The 18,795-nt window shown below is 38.3% G+C and overlaps 1 protein-coding gene across 1 annotated transcript in view; it reads right to left on the bottom strand.

Annotated features, from left to right (window-relative positions):
- MOSPD2 (motile sperm domain containing 2) overlaps positions 1-18,795 on the bottom strand; it is a 34,013-nt gene that overhangs the window by 9,239 nt on the left and 5,979 nt on the right. Inside the window, exons 2-8 of the mRNA XM_061453139.1 lie at positions 12,932-13,087; positions 12,205-12,291; positions 10,262-10,416; positions 6,270-6,330; positions 5,007-5,045; positions 3,842-3,966; positions 1,794-1,964 (exon numbers count right to left, since the gene is read on the bottom strand). Coding sequence (XP_061309123.1) covers positions 1,794-1,964; positions 3,842-3,966; positions 5,007-5,045; positions 6,270-6,330; positions 10,262-10,416; positions 12,205-12,291; positions 12,932-13,087 — 794 coding nt within the window. The remainder of the gene's footprint in view (positions 1-1,793; positions 1,965-3,841; positions 3,967-5,006; positions 5,046-6,269; positions 6,331-10,261; positions 10,417-12,204; positions 12,292-12,931; positions 13,088-18,795) is intronic.

Below are 18,795 nucleotides of genomic sequence, written 5' to 3'. Positions count from 1 at the left end.
TATATATCTATAATTATAGTAAAAAGTTAGTGTGTAAATACACTGCACTAGTTATGTGTTGGGTTTAATTCTATATAAATCTAATCAAAATTACCAGAAAAAATATTCCTATAGCCACCAACACATTAAAGTCAGAGGCATTACAGGACAGGCACTTATTAACGAAGTTTATCACTCATGGTTCCCTCTACTCTGTGGAAAGAAGTAAGTCCTTCTGTGGGATATGGGGAAGCACATATATATATGTGCACACACACACACATATATATTTATATGGATATATATCTATAAATATATCTAAAATAAAACGTTAATTCTTAGTGATGACAAGAGTCTGTATATAAAGACTGGTAGTGCAGTAAATAATGAAGACGATATATCACAGATCACTTTAAATCTGCTAGTTTGAAAGCTGGCCTTATTAAACAGTATTTGAATATTTATATTTAGACACAGCGAAGTAAAAAGATAATTAACTTAGAAATAAGAAATGCCAACCATTCAGAGACAATGAGGGAGTACTTCTGAAAAACAATTTTAAAATAGTAAAAAAACAACCCCCAACAAACAAACAACATAGGGCCTTAAGCGTGCCTTATGATAGCTACATGATAAGCATGAATGTCAATGTTAGTTCATTGAAAAGATGATTAGCAGTTTGATTACACTGTATAAAAAAAGAAAACACCATGAACTAAATCAGATTGTTTTTTACATTTTCACTCTTAAAAATAATTGCATAGAAAGCTGAAGTCAGCCAAGCAAATTAAAACACATACTGAGGTTATTAAGCACCAAAGCCAACTTATGCACTGAAAAAGGATTTTCCACACTTCTGTATCCGAGAATCAGAGCTTGGAAGATGTGCTACAACCAAAACAAGCTACTGAGTCTAATTGTCAGGAAGTTGCCATGGTTATGCAATGCTTCCTTTTTACCCTAAGGTCAGTGAAATTACCTTATTTTGGATTGCTGGCCAAGCTGCAAAGAACAACTGGACTAAAAGTGAGCTCTGCGTTTCAAAGTATTCTACTCCACTAAACAGAAGCTTTGCAACGCATATTCCAAAATTAATTATGGCATAAAAGTAGTGTATTTCAGATTTTTCCTACTATTTTTAAGAGTAGTATCCTCACTGACTACCATTACGTAGTCCTAAATAACACTTCATATGGACTTGCATAAAATAATGCCTTTATATTTCTGGACAAACACCACTGCAGGAAGATTATGCTGTAAAACAGAACTGATGGATTGGGGACACAATTTCTCCTAGGACTAAATGAAAACTTTCATATGCTGAGGTTTTATCAATAATTTAAGAGAACAAATTAATATCCAGTATAGTATAAATATTTAAACTGTTAATATTTTCTCATGTACATACTGACTTCAACTTCTAAGAAAGCTGTATGTATTTTAAGATTTACCACTAGATAACCCAAAATTAAAAATAAATCTATTAGACAAACTTTGAAAACAAATCACAGAAAACTTTCAAATTTTACTGAACAATTTGCTGTATTCCAGAGATACATACACTAAATACTTGGTATATATTTTGCTCAGGTCAGAAGCATGAAACTGGTCTTAAAAGAAAACAAGCAAGGTTGAAACTGCAAAGAATAATCTTCAGTTTTAATGGTTCTTTCGACAAAATGAAGAGCAGAAAAAAAGAAGAAAAAAATTCAACACACAAAAGCCAGACAAGAAACAAAATTTGTACGACTCCTGTCCCCCTTTGTAACCTAACCATTTAACTAGGCTTGCCTCAGCCTTCAGAGTTAAGATACCTTTTTCTGATTAAGGTTTTGTGTTTCATTCAGCTCTCCAGTCTCCTTGGTGTCCACATCTATCTCTTCTTTACTTTCATGCTCATCTTCACTAGTAATGGGCCCATTTTCACATAAAGGAGTTTGAAAATCATCGTCAACCAATGGAGGATAACTGTACTTGAAAGAATCCTAAAACATAAGGAGATTTTTACAGGACCAGTTATTTGGGAGGATGAGAAGTACCTTCTCTAGTATTTTTTAAATGAAAATACTATATTTTTTTTTCCTCACATGACTTGTATGTTTCATTTATCCATTCTAAGTTGGACTCCTGTGTAGAAAGGTGACACTACCAATAGTTTTTGTCATCATTAATAGCCAAATAAATAGTCACCCAATGAAGCCACTAAATTTTAACTACTGTTATTTATAGCCACAGCACAACTGCAGAATCTGGTCTTATCAAGAATCAGCATTCAGTCATAATATTCAAGTTTCTTTTTAGCTGTAGGAAACATGGTTTAGATATGACAACTATTTCTAAAGAAGGTTCCAAATGTGACAAAAAACTTTCTTTGTACTGTAATTTTGTAATAACCACAAGAAAAGAAAAAAGTTCCCAAGCTATGCTAACCAGCAAGGAGTTAGAAAATATTTGTTTCAAGAGAGGTCTCCACAAGCGTGTTTTTCTCAAAACAAAGACTAACATGATGTTAGGAAAAATGGAAAAACCTTAGATGGGAAATTTATGAACACTCTTAGAAGACGGGTAACATGGATCCAACGTGGTCAACAATCACTAACTGGCAATGAGACCAAGGCAGGATAAAGAATAACTCTAAAGACTATACTCAGCCAGACACTTCAGGACGATATTTAGCAATGCCAGAAGTTCTTTCTTTAAAGATGTAATTACCTATGAGGCAAGCTGGTCTAAAAAGCAGACAGGAAGTAGCTCTAAGAAGGAGGAAAAGAAACTTCCCCTCTGTTGCAACAGGAGTACAATACTGCGGGAGCTAGTCCCAGAACCCCTACTATACCCCATTCAAATCCTTACTGAAGCCACATCGGACATCATCAGCCCTTCCTTCAATTCCCACTCCTGAAGTTCAGCAATTTCAGCTTTCTTTAAAGTGAGAAAGTTCTTATGTGAGGCTGGGGAGTCTGGGCAGCAATTTTCCATGGAGAAAGAGGGTATCTTTTCTTCAAGAGTCTCATGCAAAAGCACTTTTTAAAGGCTGCTATTTTCAGTAGTAACTTACGTACTTAAGGTAACTTAGTCCTTTACGTTCCCAATACAAGTTACATATTCTGGCTACCCTGAGTTTATATACAAATGAACATGGCCTCTCCTATTATTGCTACTCTATTCTGATGCTCCCTATTATTCTATTAAATTATGAAGATTATGTGAAGTGATTTACCAGCTTTGTGAAAAGTTAAACCTGATGTACAACATGCTTGCACTGTTTTGCTATTTAGATTGCACTGGAATAGGATTCAGGTTCTGTTAGTGGGATACTGGATTGTGGCATAGTCTTTGCAGCAATATTGTACCCTTTTAAAAAGAATCTTCTACAGCCATGTCTTAAAATGCAGCCCTAGAGACAGCAAAGACAAAATAATAGCAATATAATTATCTTTAATGAATAGCAGCTTTGGAGCAGGATCAAAACTGAGGGCCACGAAGCCTATTTTCTGTTCACAGAAAACATTTTATTAAGCAACACAATCTCAAATTCATCAGGTGGGAGGGAAAAAAAAAAAAAGAACAGGAGGAAGAATGACAGTTAAAATGGATTTTTTTTAAAGGTCTAAAAAGCTACATGGTATCCAGTGACTTAGAAGTGGGCAAGTGATTCAGAAAAATTATTTCTGTACTTAAGACTGCCAGATACAAAATTGTCATTAATTACTTTATATTAATATGATTTACAAATTATCATTGGCAGAACAACTTCCAAGAAAATTCACATCCATGAAGCGCCAACTCTCAATCCCACATATGTAATTTATATAGGGTCTCAGTCTACCACAAAAGGACCATGAAATGTTAATATACTTACAGTTCCACCCATGTGAGGTGGCAGATACTCTCCACTAATGTATTCCTGTACATCACTCTTGTTTGTGAACTTTAACATGCTTATTGCATCTGGGCCAAGCCAACCCTTCACAATTTTAAAAGCAGCTTTAAAAAAACAAACAAACAAAAAGGAACACATAAGTTGTCCGGAAGGTTTTTTTTAGTGTTTTTTTTGTTTTTTCTTTTCCAGTGCATTGGTAGACCTTACTGAACACAAGAGAGCTACATCCCATAAGATATGGCAGGACCTGCTGTGAAATTATCTATTACCATAGGGATACACAGTGCAAGGAAAAGAGTATTATTTACAGAGAAAATATTTTATTGACATATACTTTTCCATAGATGAATGTAGTTAGATCACAGGCCCTCACAGAAAGAATATCTGAGTTAGTAACTTGTCTTGGAATTTAGCCCAGGAAGTACTGAGGGAGCAAAACCAATTATATTTCCAAACCTGAGGGACAAGAGATTGAGAACGATACGTATACACTCTTCTTTCTGGATATGTTTTGCTCCTTTAAAGGACAACTGTTTATGTCTACATAGGATTTTCAAACACCACAGTTATTTCAGTGATGGTAAAACATGAATATACAGAAATACATAAAGCCAGCACTTAAATATGTATTCATATAGTAAAAATACAGGAATAACATGTTTCTCATATACATTATAATTAAAGATAGTTATTGAAGTATACACATAAAAACATATGTACTAGTATCTGTACCCCACCTCAGGCATCTATCTTAAATTATGTTTCTACTTTTTGGCTGGTTACAAGTGTACATCATTTGTTGATGACAGTATTCCGACATTATGAACAGACCTAGCTTTGAAAAGAAACAGTTTGAAACATTCAAGGAATAGACTAAATATCAAGATTTCCCAAGCTTTAAAGATAACAGGTTGAATACAGACTCCATTTGAAGTATGATGCAAAATACAATGCTAGAAGGAAAAACAAAAGAAGTATGCAATCTAATAACCGAAAAATTTAAAGGTAAGTGTTTAACAATTCTCATCATTTGGTGGTATCTACACAGAGCAGAAAAGTGCTTCCTATCTATGCAGTAGCATATAAAATAAAAAAATAATCATCAGCATCTAAAACACAAACACCCCAAAACCAAACAACTCACCATTCATGATCCATGGCATTTCAAAGATAACTATCTTTGCTGAAAAGACAAAAAGAGGAAAAAGTCTTGAATACCAAGTGTCATTATTTTCCTGTTTAAGAGAAAGCACAGCAATAATGGTCATGTAAAAAGTGAATACTCATTTTTAGAAACTTCCATGTTCACCTCCCAGTAGAAGCAATTTTGTATAACTGTATAAAATGTATTTCTATTATCATATAAAAACACCTTCCAAGGAAACAGCTAACACTTAATAAAATTCTAAATTATACACAGCTTATACACTTCTCTGGGATACTACTTCTCTGACATACTGTTACTTATAATTAATCTTCCCAAATAAGTCAGAGAGCAGTAGGATTCAGCCTGCCCTTGAAAAGCAACTACTGAATGGAAAAGGAAGTTTGACTCGTATATTCAGCACCCCTTCTTCCTAAACAAATAGGAAGTGTCTTTGTAAATCTACATTTTTTCTAAGCTTTCTTTGTTTTAGCAGAAGCCTGAAAAGTCCTCTGGCTCTTAAGTGTCCCAATATTTCTCCTGAATGTCAAAAAAACATGATGTTGCACTTGTCTTTAAATTTGATATTTGATAAAAGTTTTGAACTTTGATCAGCAAGGTGAAATCTAATATTCAGACTTTAAGCAGCTGCTATACAGATTTTCAAAATTTACAGACACATTTTCACCTAAAATTTATGACTCATTTAAGAAGATAGCGAAAGCTAATTGGTGTTTGCCTATCCACTAAAATAAAATAAAATAAAAAATAGCAGGCAAGTATGCAAGTTTTTCCAAGCACACACACGAACTTGCCTAATTCCTGTCAACAGTAAACAACTGCTCCCTAAAATTTTCTATAGCTGTTCATTCTTTGTTCCCTGAAGACTCATAATGGATACAAACTGTTATGCAAGTTTGCAAAGCCTCTAACCAAGTAATAAGTAGCAAATGAAAAAAACGGCCAAATAAATTCTATTAGATTTTTAATCTGTAAAAACATGTCTTAGATTATTATTTCATGAAAAGCCAGTTGATTCTTTATGAATCTAAGTTTATTTACAATACAAAGTTGTGCTCATGAGCACAAAAATACTCCTTATCTGTAACGTCCATGTATTTTATGTAGTTACCACATAAAGCACATGCAAAAAGATGACACCCCCCCCCCCAAGACTTAGTTTTCCCACCATCATCTGTGATATTATGAAATGCTATTATTACACAAGTCTCCAGTGCTTAAGAGCTAATACATGTTACTTACTGAGAAAGTTTGGGTAATAATCTGTAAAACAGTTGACAATAAACCGAACAAAATCCAAGTCCTAAAATAAATGCAGAGAGTGAATGCAATGTAAATCAGAACATGAAAAGGGCAGGCTTAGTTAAGCTAAGGCATTTACTGAATAGCATAAAATACTTATCTCCTAATCTATATTCAAATTGTACACATACTACAAACATCATCCTAACTCAATGCGATGCTTTTCACTTCATTAAAACACTGCAGGATTGTGGTCAAACTTAGCTTTATGATCTAAGAAAGAAGTTAACAGACTTAATCTCAGTGGAGTAAATTAGGTATCTAAAGTACTGCAATAGTATCAGTGGAATTTAAGCTGTACAGGAAAGATAAAGGAAAAATAAACCATTAGCACTAGAGAAGCCTAACAGATTATCTCAAAGCCTTCCAAGGGAGAGCATTAAACATTTCCCTTCAATAACTTATCTTACATATTGTTACATATTGCATTAGTTTGTGGTATGCAGAAAAACTGTGGCCAGAGGCAGCTCTCAAAAGAGCTGCTTGTATACCACCCATTTTCAGGGTGCTTCCATCCGATGAGCAGCAGCACTGAAAGAGTACAGCCAAGTCTCCATTGCAAAATCCAGGTATAATAGAATTGACTACACAATAAAGGGCAAAAAAAGGAATTTTATGAAACAGATATAAAGAGATGCTTTAAAACAATAAGGTACTTTGGTTAGGTGGGAAGCCTGATATGAGTACTTTCCCCAGTGCTTCTAATAAGAGTGACCGCTACTGTTAACTTTAATAGTACAAAATATATTGTTGACAGAGGATCCAAAGCCTGTCATAACAGTAAAAAATGCTACGGTGAACAGGCTCCTAAAGTGATATAAACAGGCTATTACAGCATTTGCAGACAGAGAGGGGAAAAAAAAAAAACAACACCACACCACCTTGGATAAGAGGATTACCCACAACCTGAAAGGTTTATTAGCAGCTTCATTAACTGAAAACTAGCTGAAAGCTTATCTTTAGAGAGACGGTAGCCTTAATACAAGTATTTATCTCAACTGGCTGTTGCTTTTACTAAATACAGTATCTTTCATTTAACAGCATAAACACAGTGATAGATTCCCAAGAACTGATCAGAATCTCCTGTGCATTAAGAAGAATGCTGCTCTTTATTCCACTGCCTATCCAAAAGCAGCACTATCAGATTTTAGGAGGATGGATCCATTACTGTGATCAAGGACTGAAATTAGAAGTACAGACTTCAGCAGACCATTCAAGAACTGCATCTATTCTAGTTACTTGAACTGGTGCAGCAAGTCTTGAGCTATTAGAATTTACCTGGCTGCAGAACAGTGGTGAAAGCTGACCTACAGAGATCTATGGAACAAATCCAAGTTCTTTCAGGAAAAATTTTTCAACTCTCTACATGGGTACAAACAGCCATTAAAAATATATTTCTGTTCTGTAAGACATGTTCTAACTACACAGCAACACTGTACAATGGGACACTTATGGACAGCACTTGCTGTCTCAGTGTTATCTCTGGGAGTCCCAAAGACATTAGAAAAAAAGTTGCTTCAAGATATGCCCCATAAAACCCAAATCAAGCTGCTTTTTCACATCAAGGAAACTATTAAAATCCTCTACTCCTGTTATATAAACATGGCTCCTGTATCATCTTTAGAACTGTGGATAGTACAGATAAAAGCACCAATCCTGCCTTGCAAAACTGAATTAAACCATATTTATTTGTTAAAATATCTTCTCAAAAGCTTGTGGCCCTGTATTGCATAGCTGCAAGGTCCTAATGCAACATTAATCTTGTCAGAAAAAGGCAGAAAGGGTTTTTTCCTTATATTTAAATGCATTCCCACTACACTACAAAGAAGGAACAACAAACAAGTTTCAGCCATTGCTGTAGAAATGGCAGGATAGCCAAGATTCTGTGGAAATAAGACTAATTTTTTTAATCTATAGACAATCTGGGAGATTTTTAGCTATTAGATTAAATCTATAAATATGTCATGATAGGAAAGATTTCATCTTTTCTAAACCAGCTTAGATTCTTCTTCTTAAAGCGAGTCCTAAAAATGTACTTCTCTATTGAACTCAGCTGAAGAAAATGACAGAACTCTGTAGATTTTCACCTATCTACATTAAAATTACTCAAATGTCACCTCCTGCACTGTTCCCCCAAGTTACAACATGTTCACATAGGATGCAAGAACCACTGAAGCAAAAGCAAATACTGAGTGTCCTCAAACGCCACAAAATTCCAGATGTCACATAAAACCAGATAGTTACATGCTTTGTGAAAGCTTTAGCAAAAATTAAAAGATACTCAACTACTGGCTTTCCAAAGTACGAACATTCCATGGGGAAGACTTTGGGGGATATTTTAACATTTCACAGCATTGTTTTCAGGATCAGTTTATGAAATATTATGGCCAAAGAAGCAATAAATAAAGGTTTTGAAAATTCAAAACCCCACAGATCACATTCTTTAGATCTTCCACTTTTCCATACAGACACAGAACTTAACAGTTCTTAAGACTATCAATTCAGGAAGATTCTTAAATGCATTTTTAAGTTTCATGTAACATACATGAACTTTTTCTAAATTCCAATGAGCATCTAAACTTAAATATTCTCTGAAGTTTACCTCAGGAAAGGTATTACACAAAACCATGTGTGACTACAACAAATCTTTAAGTAATTCCCAAAGCAGACTACTGACTTGACATATGACTAACTGGTATGAAATTATTTTTATACACTTATTCCAAATACCTAGAAGATGGAATTTCATGTTGGTGGAGTTGCATGCAGGGACTTTAGAAATGACCACAATTTAAATATACAGGAACAGCATACATAGCATGGAGGACAGAGAGGCAGGACCAGGATCAGAACTGTTAACTGAAGACGCTGGTTTATCAGAACAGATTATCATTCTCAAAAATTTCAGCCACTGCATCTTTCACCACTATCCCCTTTTTCCATCCTTCACTCGACTGACTGGTTTATCCAGAAAAGAGGATGACAAGGAAAACGAAGCTGTTGAAGAAGCAGCAGCAACTGTACTCACAATAAAAGATGGCTCAGGCTACTGCATTTTGGGTGCTTAGAAAGTAAGTTCTGCTAATATCATATATGACAACCGACAAACCAAGCTGGTAAACTACTATATATAGTTATTTTGGCCTAGCCACCAAACTAAAAACAACTTTGTGATGCACAAGACTTGAAGTTTAATATATAACGAATGATTTTGGAAATTGCTCATGTCATGCGGAAAAAGCCCTATATACCGCTTATGTAAGCAACTCTTATGATATTGTCGCGGTTTAAAACCAGGCAGAGGGCTCGTTCACTCACTCCCCCCCTTCTTTCCTTCCCCTATTCCCGGAGGGACAGAGAATCAAAAAGAATGCAACTCCCACGGAGTTGAGATAAGAACAGTTTAGTAACTAAGGTATAATACAAATCACTGCTGCTACCACCAATAATAACAAAGGAAATAACAAGGGAAGAAAATACAACATCTCACCACCAGCTGACCAATAACTCGCCACCCCCAGCCCAAGCAAGCTCTGACTGATACCTCCTCCAACCCTGCAGTCTCCCAGCCCTTCCGGCTAACTCCCAGTTACCTCCTGGGCACGACGCGCTGTGGTATGGAATACCTCTTTGGCTAGCTTGGGTCAGGTGTCCTGCCTCTGCTTCCTCCCGGCTTCCCCTCCTCCCTGGCAGAGCATGAGGCTCACAAAGTCCTTGGCCATACCAAAACATCATTGCTATCAGCTCTGTTCCCAGGCCGAAAGTCAAAACACTGCACTGCACCAGCTAACAAGAAGGAGAAACATGACTGCTACTGCTGAACCCAGGACAGATATTTAGAGGTCAAGGACTGCACAGCGACTTCTATTTTTCTAGAGACACAGGTTACATAATTCAGAAAGCAATCAGAAAAGTACAATAAAAATACTTACTATGTGACTGATACCAGTTTCGGACATATCAAATACCACTGTTAAGGGCTTTCCATGATCTCTCTTGGCATAATGTTCTAACCAAAAAGCTACCAGTTTCTTTTTCTCAAGCTGCTGTTTAGGATCTCTTACATGATGCTTCACTCTGAACCAAACTTGTGAGAAGAAAAACACATAAAAATTGAAAAAACAGATCCATATTAACAAAAAACACTATGCAAATAACTATACAAGATGCACTGAAATTTGACTCCTCTGAGTTTGCAGTCCACATTTCTACTGATTTTATGGCCACTGAACAGCCAGAGAAGCAACTGCATTTTCCCCACCGTTTCCTTGCTCACATTTTAATAACAGAAATTTTTAAAAATTGAAAATAAAAACAATTACAGCACAAACAGAGTAAAAAAATACTTTTCATGTTTATAAAGGCTACTTTTTTCTGGATTATAATAAGGTAGTCCTAATATTATGTTCTGCATATATTCTAAGTATTGTTGTGGTTGTGAAATCACTCAGCATACTAAGTAGATACTGTAAGTTCAGAATTTCAAACGAATTTCAAACACAGGGCTCTTGTGAAAGTAACTAATAGTTCTTGAAAAACTTATTTATACTTTGAAATGTCTGTTTTATACAGCAGAATGAGAATGGAGAATGCAGACTCAAATGTTAACTAACAAGGAGCTCTTCACTATGACACAATCTGAATTTGCACATCAAGTCAGATATTCTGACCCAAGTAACATTCACAGAAGAAACATTTCAGGTATGGAAAATTGAGACATTAGTTATGTTGCAATGAAAATAAAATTATATAGCCAGCCTTCACATTCTTGTCATGAAATTTTCTCAGCCCAAGCACTGATGCAAGGAACCAATGTTTTTTCCTACTTCTCTTCCCTCCCTATCTCACCAATTGGAACCACCCAGTATAATCACACACAGATTTCCACGTGCTATAAAAAAGGTATCACTACCACTTATCCTTGAACACCCTGGAAGACAAAAGAAAACCATGAAGCGTAACAGAGCAGCCATTTTTCATACAGCACTTATAATGAGAAGAGGCTGTTTGACAAAACACAGTTATAGCATAAAAACTGCATTTTTCTGATTTTTTTTTAATAGAAAATTGTATTGGTGTTTAAAACAGTAATTTCTGTAGAAAACTGGACTGTTAGCGTATTTCGGGAAGTGCACACTAGCCCATGGAAACCAAGGAAAAGCAGAATTTCAGATTTAAATTTTTGGTCTTTTTCAAGGTTCAAGATCACTGCTTGGAAAGCCTCATGAGACATTTGCTTAAAAAGCCTCTTTTGCCTCACAGGATTTAAGCTTAATTAAAAGTAAATATGTAACATATTTTCTATGAATTGATCTGCTGTCATAATATTGACCATCTATTATATATTATTAAATACAAATTTGGGAGTATTTCAGGCAATATTTACTGGTTCCCTATAAATCTAATTTTTTAATTACTAGAAATTAATCATACAACTTGAGACTTGAACAATCCTGAGCTGCCCACGCTGTTACTGAACATTCCAAGGACATCAGAAAAAAAAAAAAAAAGGAAAAAAAACAAAGCCACCGCAAAAATGTGGGCTGCTAGAAAAGCAATGACAATGCACTGTAATGAACACTTATACTAGTCACATATTCACCACAGTAGGAACAGAAACAATGTAAAGGAAAGTTAAAGGTTGCATTATAATTAGGACAGAGTTTCATAATTTCATTCCACTTCTGTAATCCAAAGACATACTAAAAATTACCAATCTTATTTTTACTAAAAATTCTCATTTTTAGTAAAAACCAGTTGTCAATTTGTACCTTCTTCTGGTTTTAAAAAGTTTATTTTTCAGAATAGATGGTAATCTGCTGGAAACAAAAAATAATGCTCAGTGACTGAAAATATTATATTTTGTGTAACTTACATAATTTATAGCCTTCTTTATCATATCCATGCAGAAAGAGAGAACCATTTTCCAATAACCATTTTGGAATGACAGATTCTGTCAAGTCTGCAAAACCAAAAGAAACACTACCTCAGTAACCATATTAGTAATCGCATTGTAACTTAATAGATGTCGCTAAAAACGCAGACGTCTAGCAACAAAACACAAAAATGTCTTTATAACCCACTTTCCAAGGCCATTACTAAACAAATACAAATACTGAACTCTTGAAATCTTTACTATCTTCTTCCTCTCATGCTGTAGAGTAGGATCTATTTAGGAAAAAGCAAGGAAAAAAACACCTGACTTACTATAAAAATACTGCAAATGTATATTTTTGTTCATATCTAAGCCCCTCTTGCTCTAATCTTTAATTCAGATTGTGAAGTCCTGTATATAGAGCTCACCTTCAACATACAACAATATAAAACTCAGACCTATTCTACTTAGGGTGACAGACCAGTGCTACTATGACAACAACAGAACCCTGGTTTCTGTGGAGGGTTTTGTTGTTATTTGCTTTTTTTTAAGGACTCCATTCAGTGCAGATAAACATTAAAAGCAATAGTTCTAATTCCCACCCCCCACACACCCACCCTGTGGTACTTACAAAACTTTAAAAGGCACATTATGAAACTACATAATCAGTTGTCGCTCATTAGAAAAGCAACAAACACCATCAAAATCGTTATTTAGCATAGCTTACCATTAACTGTATACTCCTTCCTCCACTGAAAGCTTTCATCAATCATCTTTAATGTATCATCCACAACATCATGACGCCAAATCAGATAATTTTCAATCCATTTATCATCTTGCTGAAGTCTTTCCACATCTCTAGAATCATATTTATCTGACTTATCTACAAATAAATCAATTATTGTAAGAAGATAGCATTTGCTATGAAAACATTGTCAAGTTTCAATATAAGCATCTGGTACGTACATAGATTCTTTTGGAGTCCCAAACTTAAGCAAAGCACAGCACGAGAAATTGATTAAAAATGTTTGTCTACTGTGGTGACATCTAGGCACACTACAAGATTATTCTCAAAATATTTTTTGTGATTCTTCTTAAAAAAAAACAAACAAGAAGGTGTGTGAAGGGAAAATATAATAAAAAAAAAAACAACAAAAAACCAAACCGACACCCAGGTTTCTATAGTTAACATAAAATTAGTATACAGTCTAAGAATCTGTGTACTGATGAATGTATATTGTATACAATAAGCACCATTAGTTCAAGCTTGACTTCTCAAACTTATAGGCATCAGAAAGCCAGACAACAGATGTTAAAATGACTATTTTTGATCACACACCATACAACACTGCATTAAACAAAATTGTTTTTCTTTAACAGGACTACACATTCTACACTTCTTAGAAATTGTTACCTTATGGACACAAATTACATGCGATGCTAGAGCAGTACAAAATCCCCAAGGTTCAAATTCTTCTTGTATCAGGTTAGCAGCAGGGTAATAGGTTAATGTGCTTTAGGAAGTACTTTGGGTGAAATAGTGCTGCTGCTCCTTACTTTATTTTCTTCTTCTTAACTATTTTTCAAACATAAAAGTTTGAAAAATCAGATGCCTAACTGGTCCTATTTTTTATTGTAGATATCCTTAAACAAAGGTTCAGCTTTTAGATCAATGCTCCTCTCTGTCAGAGAAATCTGCATAATTGGAATGTAAATCAAGTAAGAGCCCATGATAGAAACAGACTTCTGAAAGCAACAGACACTGGTACAAATCTCTTTGCTACCTACTAAAAACCACATAAGCTCTTAAACTACTCACTTAAAATTCTTTGCTATTAGCATTGAAAAAGTTAAGACTGGTCGTTAATAAAAGAGACATTAATTTTAACATACTGGAAAGACTGTTCCCATGTCAGTAGCCATAAATTCAAAATAGCTACTTTCAGAACCATCAAAACCTAACTATTTAGAACCACAACCAAACACTTGTAGGAATGTGCGTTTCAGACTTTGTAACTCTGAGAAAGATGTTAAGAAACAGACACCATTAAGTTTTATTACTATTTTTAGTTTTACTGGCCTACATGCAAAGGTATGACCTATTTTACTTACCTTTCTATTTATACTGTTTCCTGGCACAAATTAGCTAATATAACCGTAAGAATACACCCAGTTTAAATGCATCCATCCACTAGGAGTTATTATAGTTGCACTCCCCCAGTGCATCTCTTCCCATCCAATTGCTTCTCATATACATTACCTACTTGATTCCTTCTTCATTAGGTCTCTAATTTCTCCTTCCCTGGATCCTATTCTACTACCTTACCCTGTACCTTAGCCAAGCCTACAGTCAAATCCCACCTTCCCTAATTTTAGAGTCCTACTTTCTCCTCTCAGGCCCAAAATCTCCAATCCACTAAAACCTCTCACTATTTCAGTCCCTTCTCTCATAACTTCCATATGAGAAATGTCTGCTGCACCAGACAGATCATTCCCTGTATTCTGACAAAGCCCATTAGAGTGAACACTCAGCATAAGACTGAAATGCTGTGGCTCTAAGTCAATCACAGATAGAATAAGTTGCAAAGATTTTGGGCATTAAATTTTGTAAAGTCTCAACTGCCCATTTGAAATTTGATTATCTCCCTTTGAAATTTCATTTACTATCCCCGCCAGTGATTTACTATTTGGACACTTCTGCCTGAGAAATAATAACAATACCTAGTTTCAAATTGGAATCATAAAAAAAAAAAAAAAAAAAAAATAGGAGAGGATTTCTACAGGCCATATCAGTCCCAACTCCTGCCCACAGCAAGGCTAACTGCCAAATTCAAACAGGTTGCTACGTACCTTTTCCAGTCAAGTTTTGAAAACACAAAAGGGCAGAGGGATTCTAGAGCCTCCCCTCATGTAACATGCATTCCAACCCAAATCCTCTTCAAAGATTTTGTCATATACAAGTAACTAAATGGCACATTCACAGTCAATTAAAGGAAGAGAAGTACTTAAGCACTTGCTTCTCTTAGCCATGATATACTAGCTGTTCTATACTATATATTATTCAATACAGTATATTGACTATTAAAGCCACATATTGCTACCCATAGCCACAGTAAACTAGGGCTTTGCAAGAACAAAGACTTACTTTAACATCAGTATTGTATTGTGTCCCAGACTGCGCGCCAATATGGCTGCCTCCAGAAAGAGAGCTTGCAGTAAGGTGACTACAGCAACTCAGACAGAGACCCCGTCCCAGACCGTGGCTGTTCAGGTCTCTGGGTGCAGGGAGTGCCAGAGCCTGCTGCTGCCGGGGGAGGGAGGACAGCATTCCACCTGTGTGAGGTGTGAGCAGGTAGAAGATCTGCTTAGCCTGGTGGCAAGACTTAAGGAGGAGGTTGAGACACTGAGGACCATCAGGGAGTGTGAAAGGGAGATTGACTGGTGGAGTAACTCCCTGGCGGGCCAGTCGAAACGGTTCCAGGGAGATACCCCCCAAAAGGGGAAGGACCCCCTGCCTTCTCACACAGAGGGGGATGGCCCGAGGCAGCCCCTGCCCTGTAGCTGTTGCGCAGAGGTAGGGGACCAAAAAGACAACGAGGGTTGGAAGCGAGTTCCAGTTCGAGGTCGTGGGAAACCCTCCCCCCTTCCTGCCCTGCTTCCCCAGGTGTCCCTCCGTAATAGGTTCGAGGCCCTGGATCTTGAAGGAGAGGTAGGTGAGAATGTGGTGCAAGGCCAGCCCACAAGGCCACATAGGAAAAGGGGGTCGACTTTGCACCTCAAGACTGCCTCTGTTAAGAAAGAAAGAAGGGTCATTGTAGTAGGGGATTCCCTTCTGAGAGGAACAGAGGGCCCGATATGCAGAGTTGACCCTCATCATAGGGAAGTGTGTAGTCTGCCTGGAGCCCCGATCAGGGATATCACCAGGGCGCTCCCCAACCTGGTGCACCCGACAGACTACTACCCGCTGCTGGTCTTCCAGACAGGTGGGGAGGAAGCTGCTTCCCGCAGTCTGAGGGGGATGAAGAAAGACTACAGGGCCTTGGGGCGGATGGTGAAAGAGTCTGGGGCTCAAGTGATCTTCTCCTCTCTCCTTCCATCTTCCACTGATGTGGGAAGGAATGGGAAGATTCAGTTCATGAACAATTGGCTTCGAGACTGGTGCTACAGGCAGGGCTTTGGATTCTTTGATAACGGCTGGTTTTATAGGGCACCAGTCTGGACAATGACAAGTGAGAAAGGTTTGTCTCACAGAGGGAAAAGGATGCTGGGGCACGAATTAGCAGGGCTCATTTGGAGAGCTTTAAACTAGATTCAAAGGGGGATGGGGTTGTAGCTGGGCTTGCCCCAGTGGGGCAGCGCTCCAGAATTAATGAAGACTGGGAGGCCTCCTACAATCCTAGGGTGAAATCGGTGTGCTCAGCTCGCTCCCTGAAATGCCTGTACACCAATGCGCGCAGCATGGGAAATAAGCAGGAGGAGTTGGAAACCTGTGTTAAGTCAGGAGATTATGATCTGGTGGCAATTACAGAGACGTGGTGGGACAGCTCACATGACTGGAATATAGTCATGGAAGGCTATGTCCTTTTCAGGAAAGACAGGCCAGCCAGGCGGGGTGGTGGGGTTGCTCTTTATATGCGGGAGGAACTACAATGCACCGAGTTCTGTCCAGGGACAGATGATGAGCGAGTTGAGAGTCTGTGGGTGAGAATTAAGGGGCAGGCTGGCAGGGGGGATACTGTTGTAGGTGTCTGTTACAGACCACCGGATCAGGGTGAGGAAGTTGACGAGGCCTTCTACAGGCAGCTGAGAGCGGCCTCACAGTCACAGGCCGTGGTCGTCGTGGGGGATTTTAACTTCCCTGATGTTTGCTGGAAGGACCACTCGGCAACCCAGCCACAGTCCAGGAGGTTCCTCCAGTGTATGGATGATAACTTCCTCCTGCAAATGGTGGATGAGCCGACCAGGAGAGGAGCGCTGCTGGATCTCATCCTCACTAACAAGGAGGATCTGGTCGAAGCAGTAAGGGTTGAGGGCTGCCTTGGTTGCAGCAACCACGAGATGGTGGAGTTCAGGATCTTGTGTGGCAGGACTAGTAGAGTAGCAAGTAGAATTGCAACCCTGGACTTTAGCAGGGCAAACTTTGGCCTTTTCAAGCAATTGCTAGGGGAAATCCCATGGGCAGGGCTGCTTGAAGGTAAAGGGGCCCAAGATAGTTGGTTGACATTCAAGGACTGCTTTTTCCGTGCTCAAGATCGGAGCATCCCGACACGTAGAAAGTCAAGGAAGAGGGCCAAGAGACCTGCGTGGCTAAATAGGGAATTGCTGGGTATGCTCAAGTGGAAGAGGAGAGTTTACAGGTCATGGAAGGAGGGGCTGGCCACTTGGGAGGAATATAAGGTTGCTGCTAGAGGATGTAGGAAGGCAGCTAGGAGGACTAAGGCATCCTTAGAATTAAACCTGGCAAGAAGGGTCAAGGACAGCAAAAAGAGCTTTTTCAAATACATGGCAGACAAAACTAACACCAGAGGCAATGTAGGCCCACTGATGAACGAGATGGGTGCCCTGGTGACAGAAGATAAAGAGATGGCAGAGTTACTGAATGCCTTCTTTGTCTCTGTCTACTCTGCTGCGGGCAGTCCTGAAGAGCCCTGTACCCCTGAGACCTTAGATGAAGTCAGGTCGACAGAGCAGTTTGCCTTAGTCGATGAGGAATGGGTTAGAGAACAGTTGAGCAATCTGGACATCCATAAATCCATGGGTCCAGATGGGATGCACCCGCGGGTGCTGAGGGAACTGGCGGAAGTCATTGCTAGACCACTCTCCATCATCTTTACCAAGTCTTGGGAAACGGGAGAGGTGCCTGAGGACTGGAGGAAAGCAAATGTCACTCCAGTCTTCAAAAAGGGCAAGAAGGAGGACCCGGGTAACTATAGACCGGTCAGCCTCACCTCCATCCCTGGGAAAGTGATGGAACACCTTATCCTTGGTACCATTTTAAGGCATATCAAGGATAAGAAGGTTATGAGGGGCAGTCAACATGGCTTCACCACGGGGAAATCATGTTTGACCAATCTCTTAGCCTTTTATGAGGAAATAACACGGTGGATGGATGATGGCAGAGCGGTGGATGTGGTCTACCTTGACCTCAGCAAAGCATTTGACACAGTCTCCCACAGCATCCTCACGGCTAAAATGAGGAAGTGTGGACTGGATGATCAGGTAGTGAGGTGGACTGCGAACTGGCTGAAGGAGAGAAGCCAGAGAGTTGTAGTCTATGATGATTAGGGGAGTGGAACATCTCCCTTATGAGGAAAGACTGAGGGAGCTGGGTCTCTATAGTTTGGAGAAGAGGAGACTGAGGGGTGACCTTATTAGTGTCTATAAATATATAAAGGGGGAGTGTCACGAGGACGGAGCCAGGCTCTACTCAATGGCAAACAATGATAGGACAAGGGGTAATGGGTACAAACTGGAACACAAGAGGATCCACTTAAACTTGAGAAGAAACTTCTTCTCAGTGAGGGTGACGGAACACTGGAACAGGCTGCCCAGGAAGGTTGTGGAGTCTCCTTCCCTGGAGACATTCAAAAC

Source organism: Pezoporus flaviventris, unplaced genomic scaffold (assembly GCF_033815535.1).
Source record: "Pezoporus flaviventris isolate CSIRO_AGI_PZ_B2104156 unplaced genomic scaffold, CSIRO_AGI_Pfla_v1 ptg000015l, whole genome shotgun sequence".
In the NCBI taxonomy this organism is placed as follows: Eukaryota; Metazoa; Chordata; class Aves; order Psittaciformes; family Psittacidae; genus Pezoporus; species Pezoporus flaviventris.
Note: the sequence above shows the minus strand (reverse complement) of the source record. Positions and strands in the feature narration are given on the sequence as shown.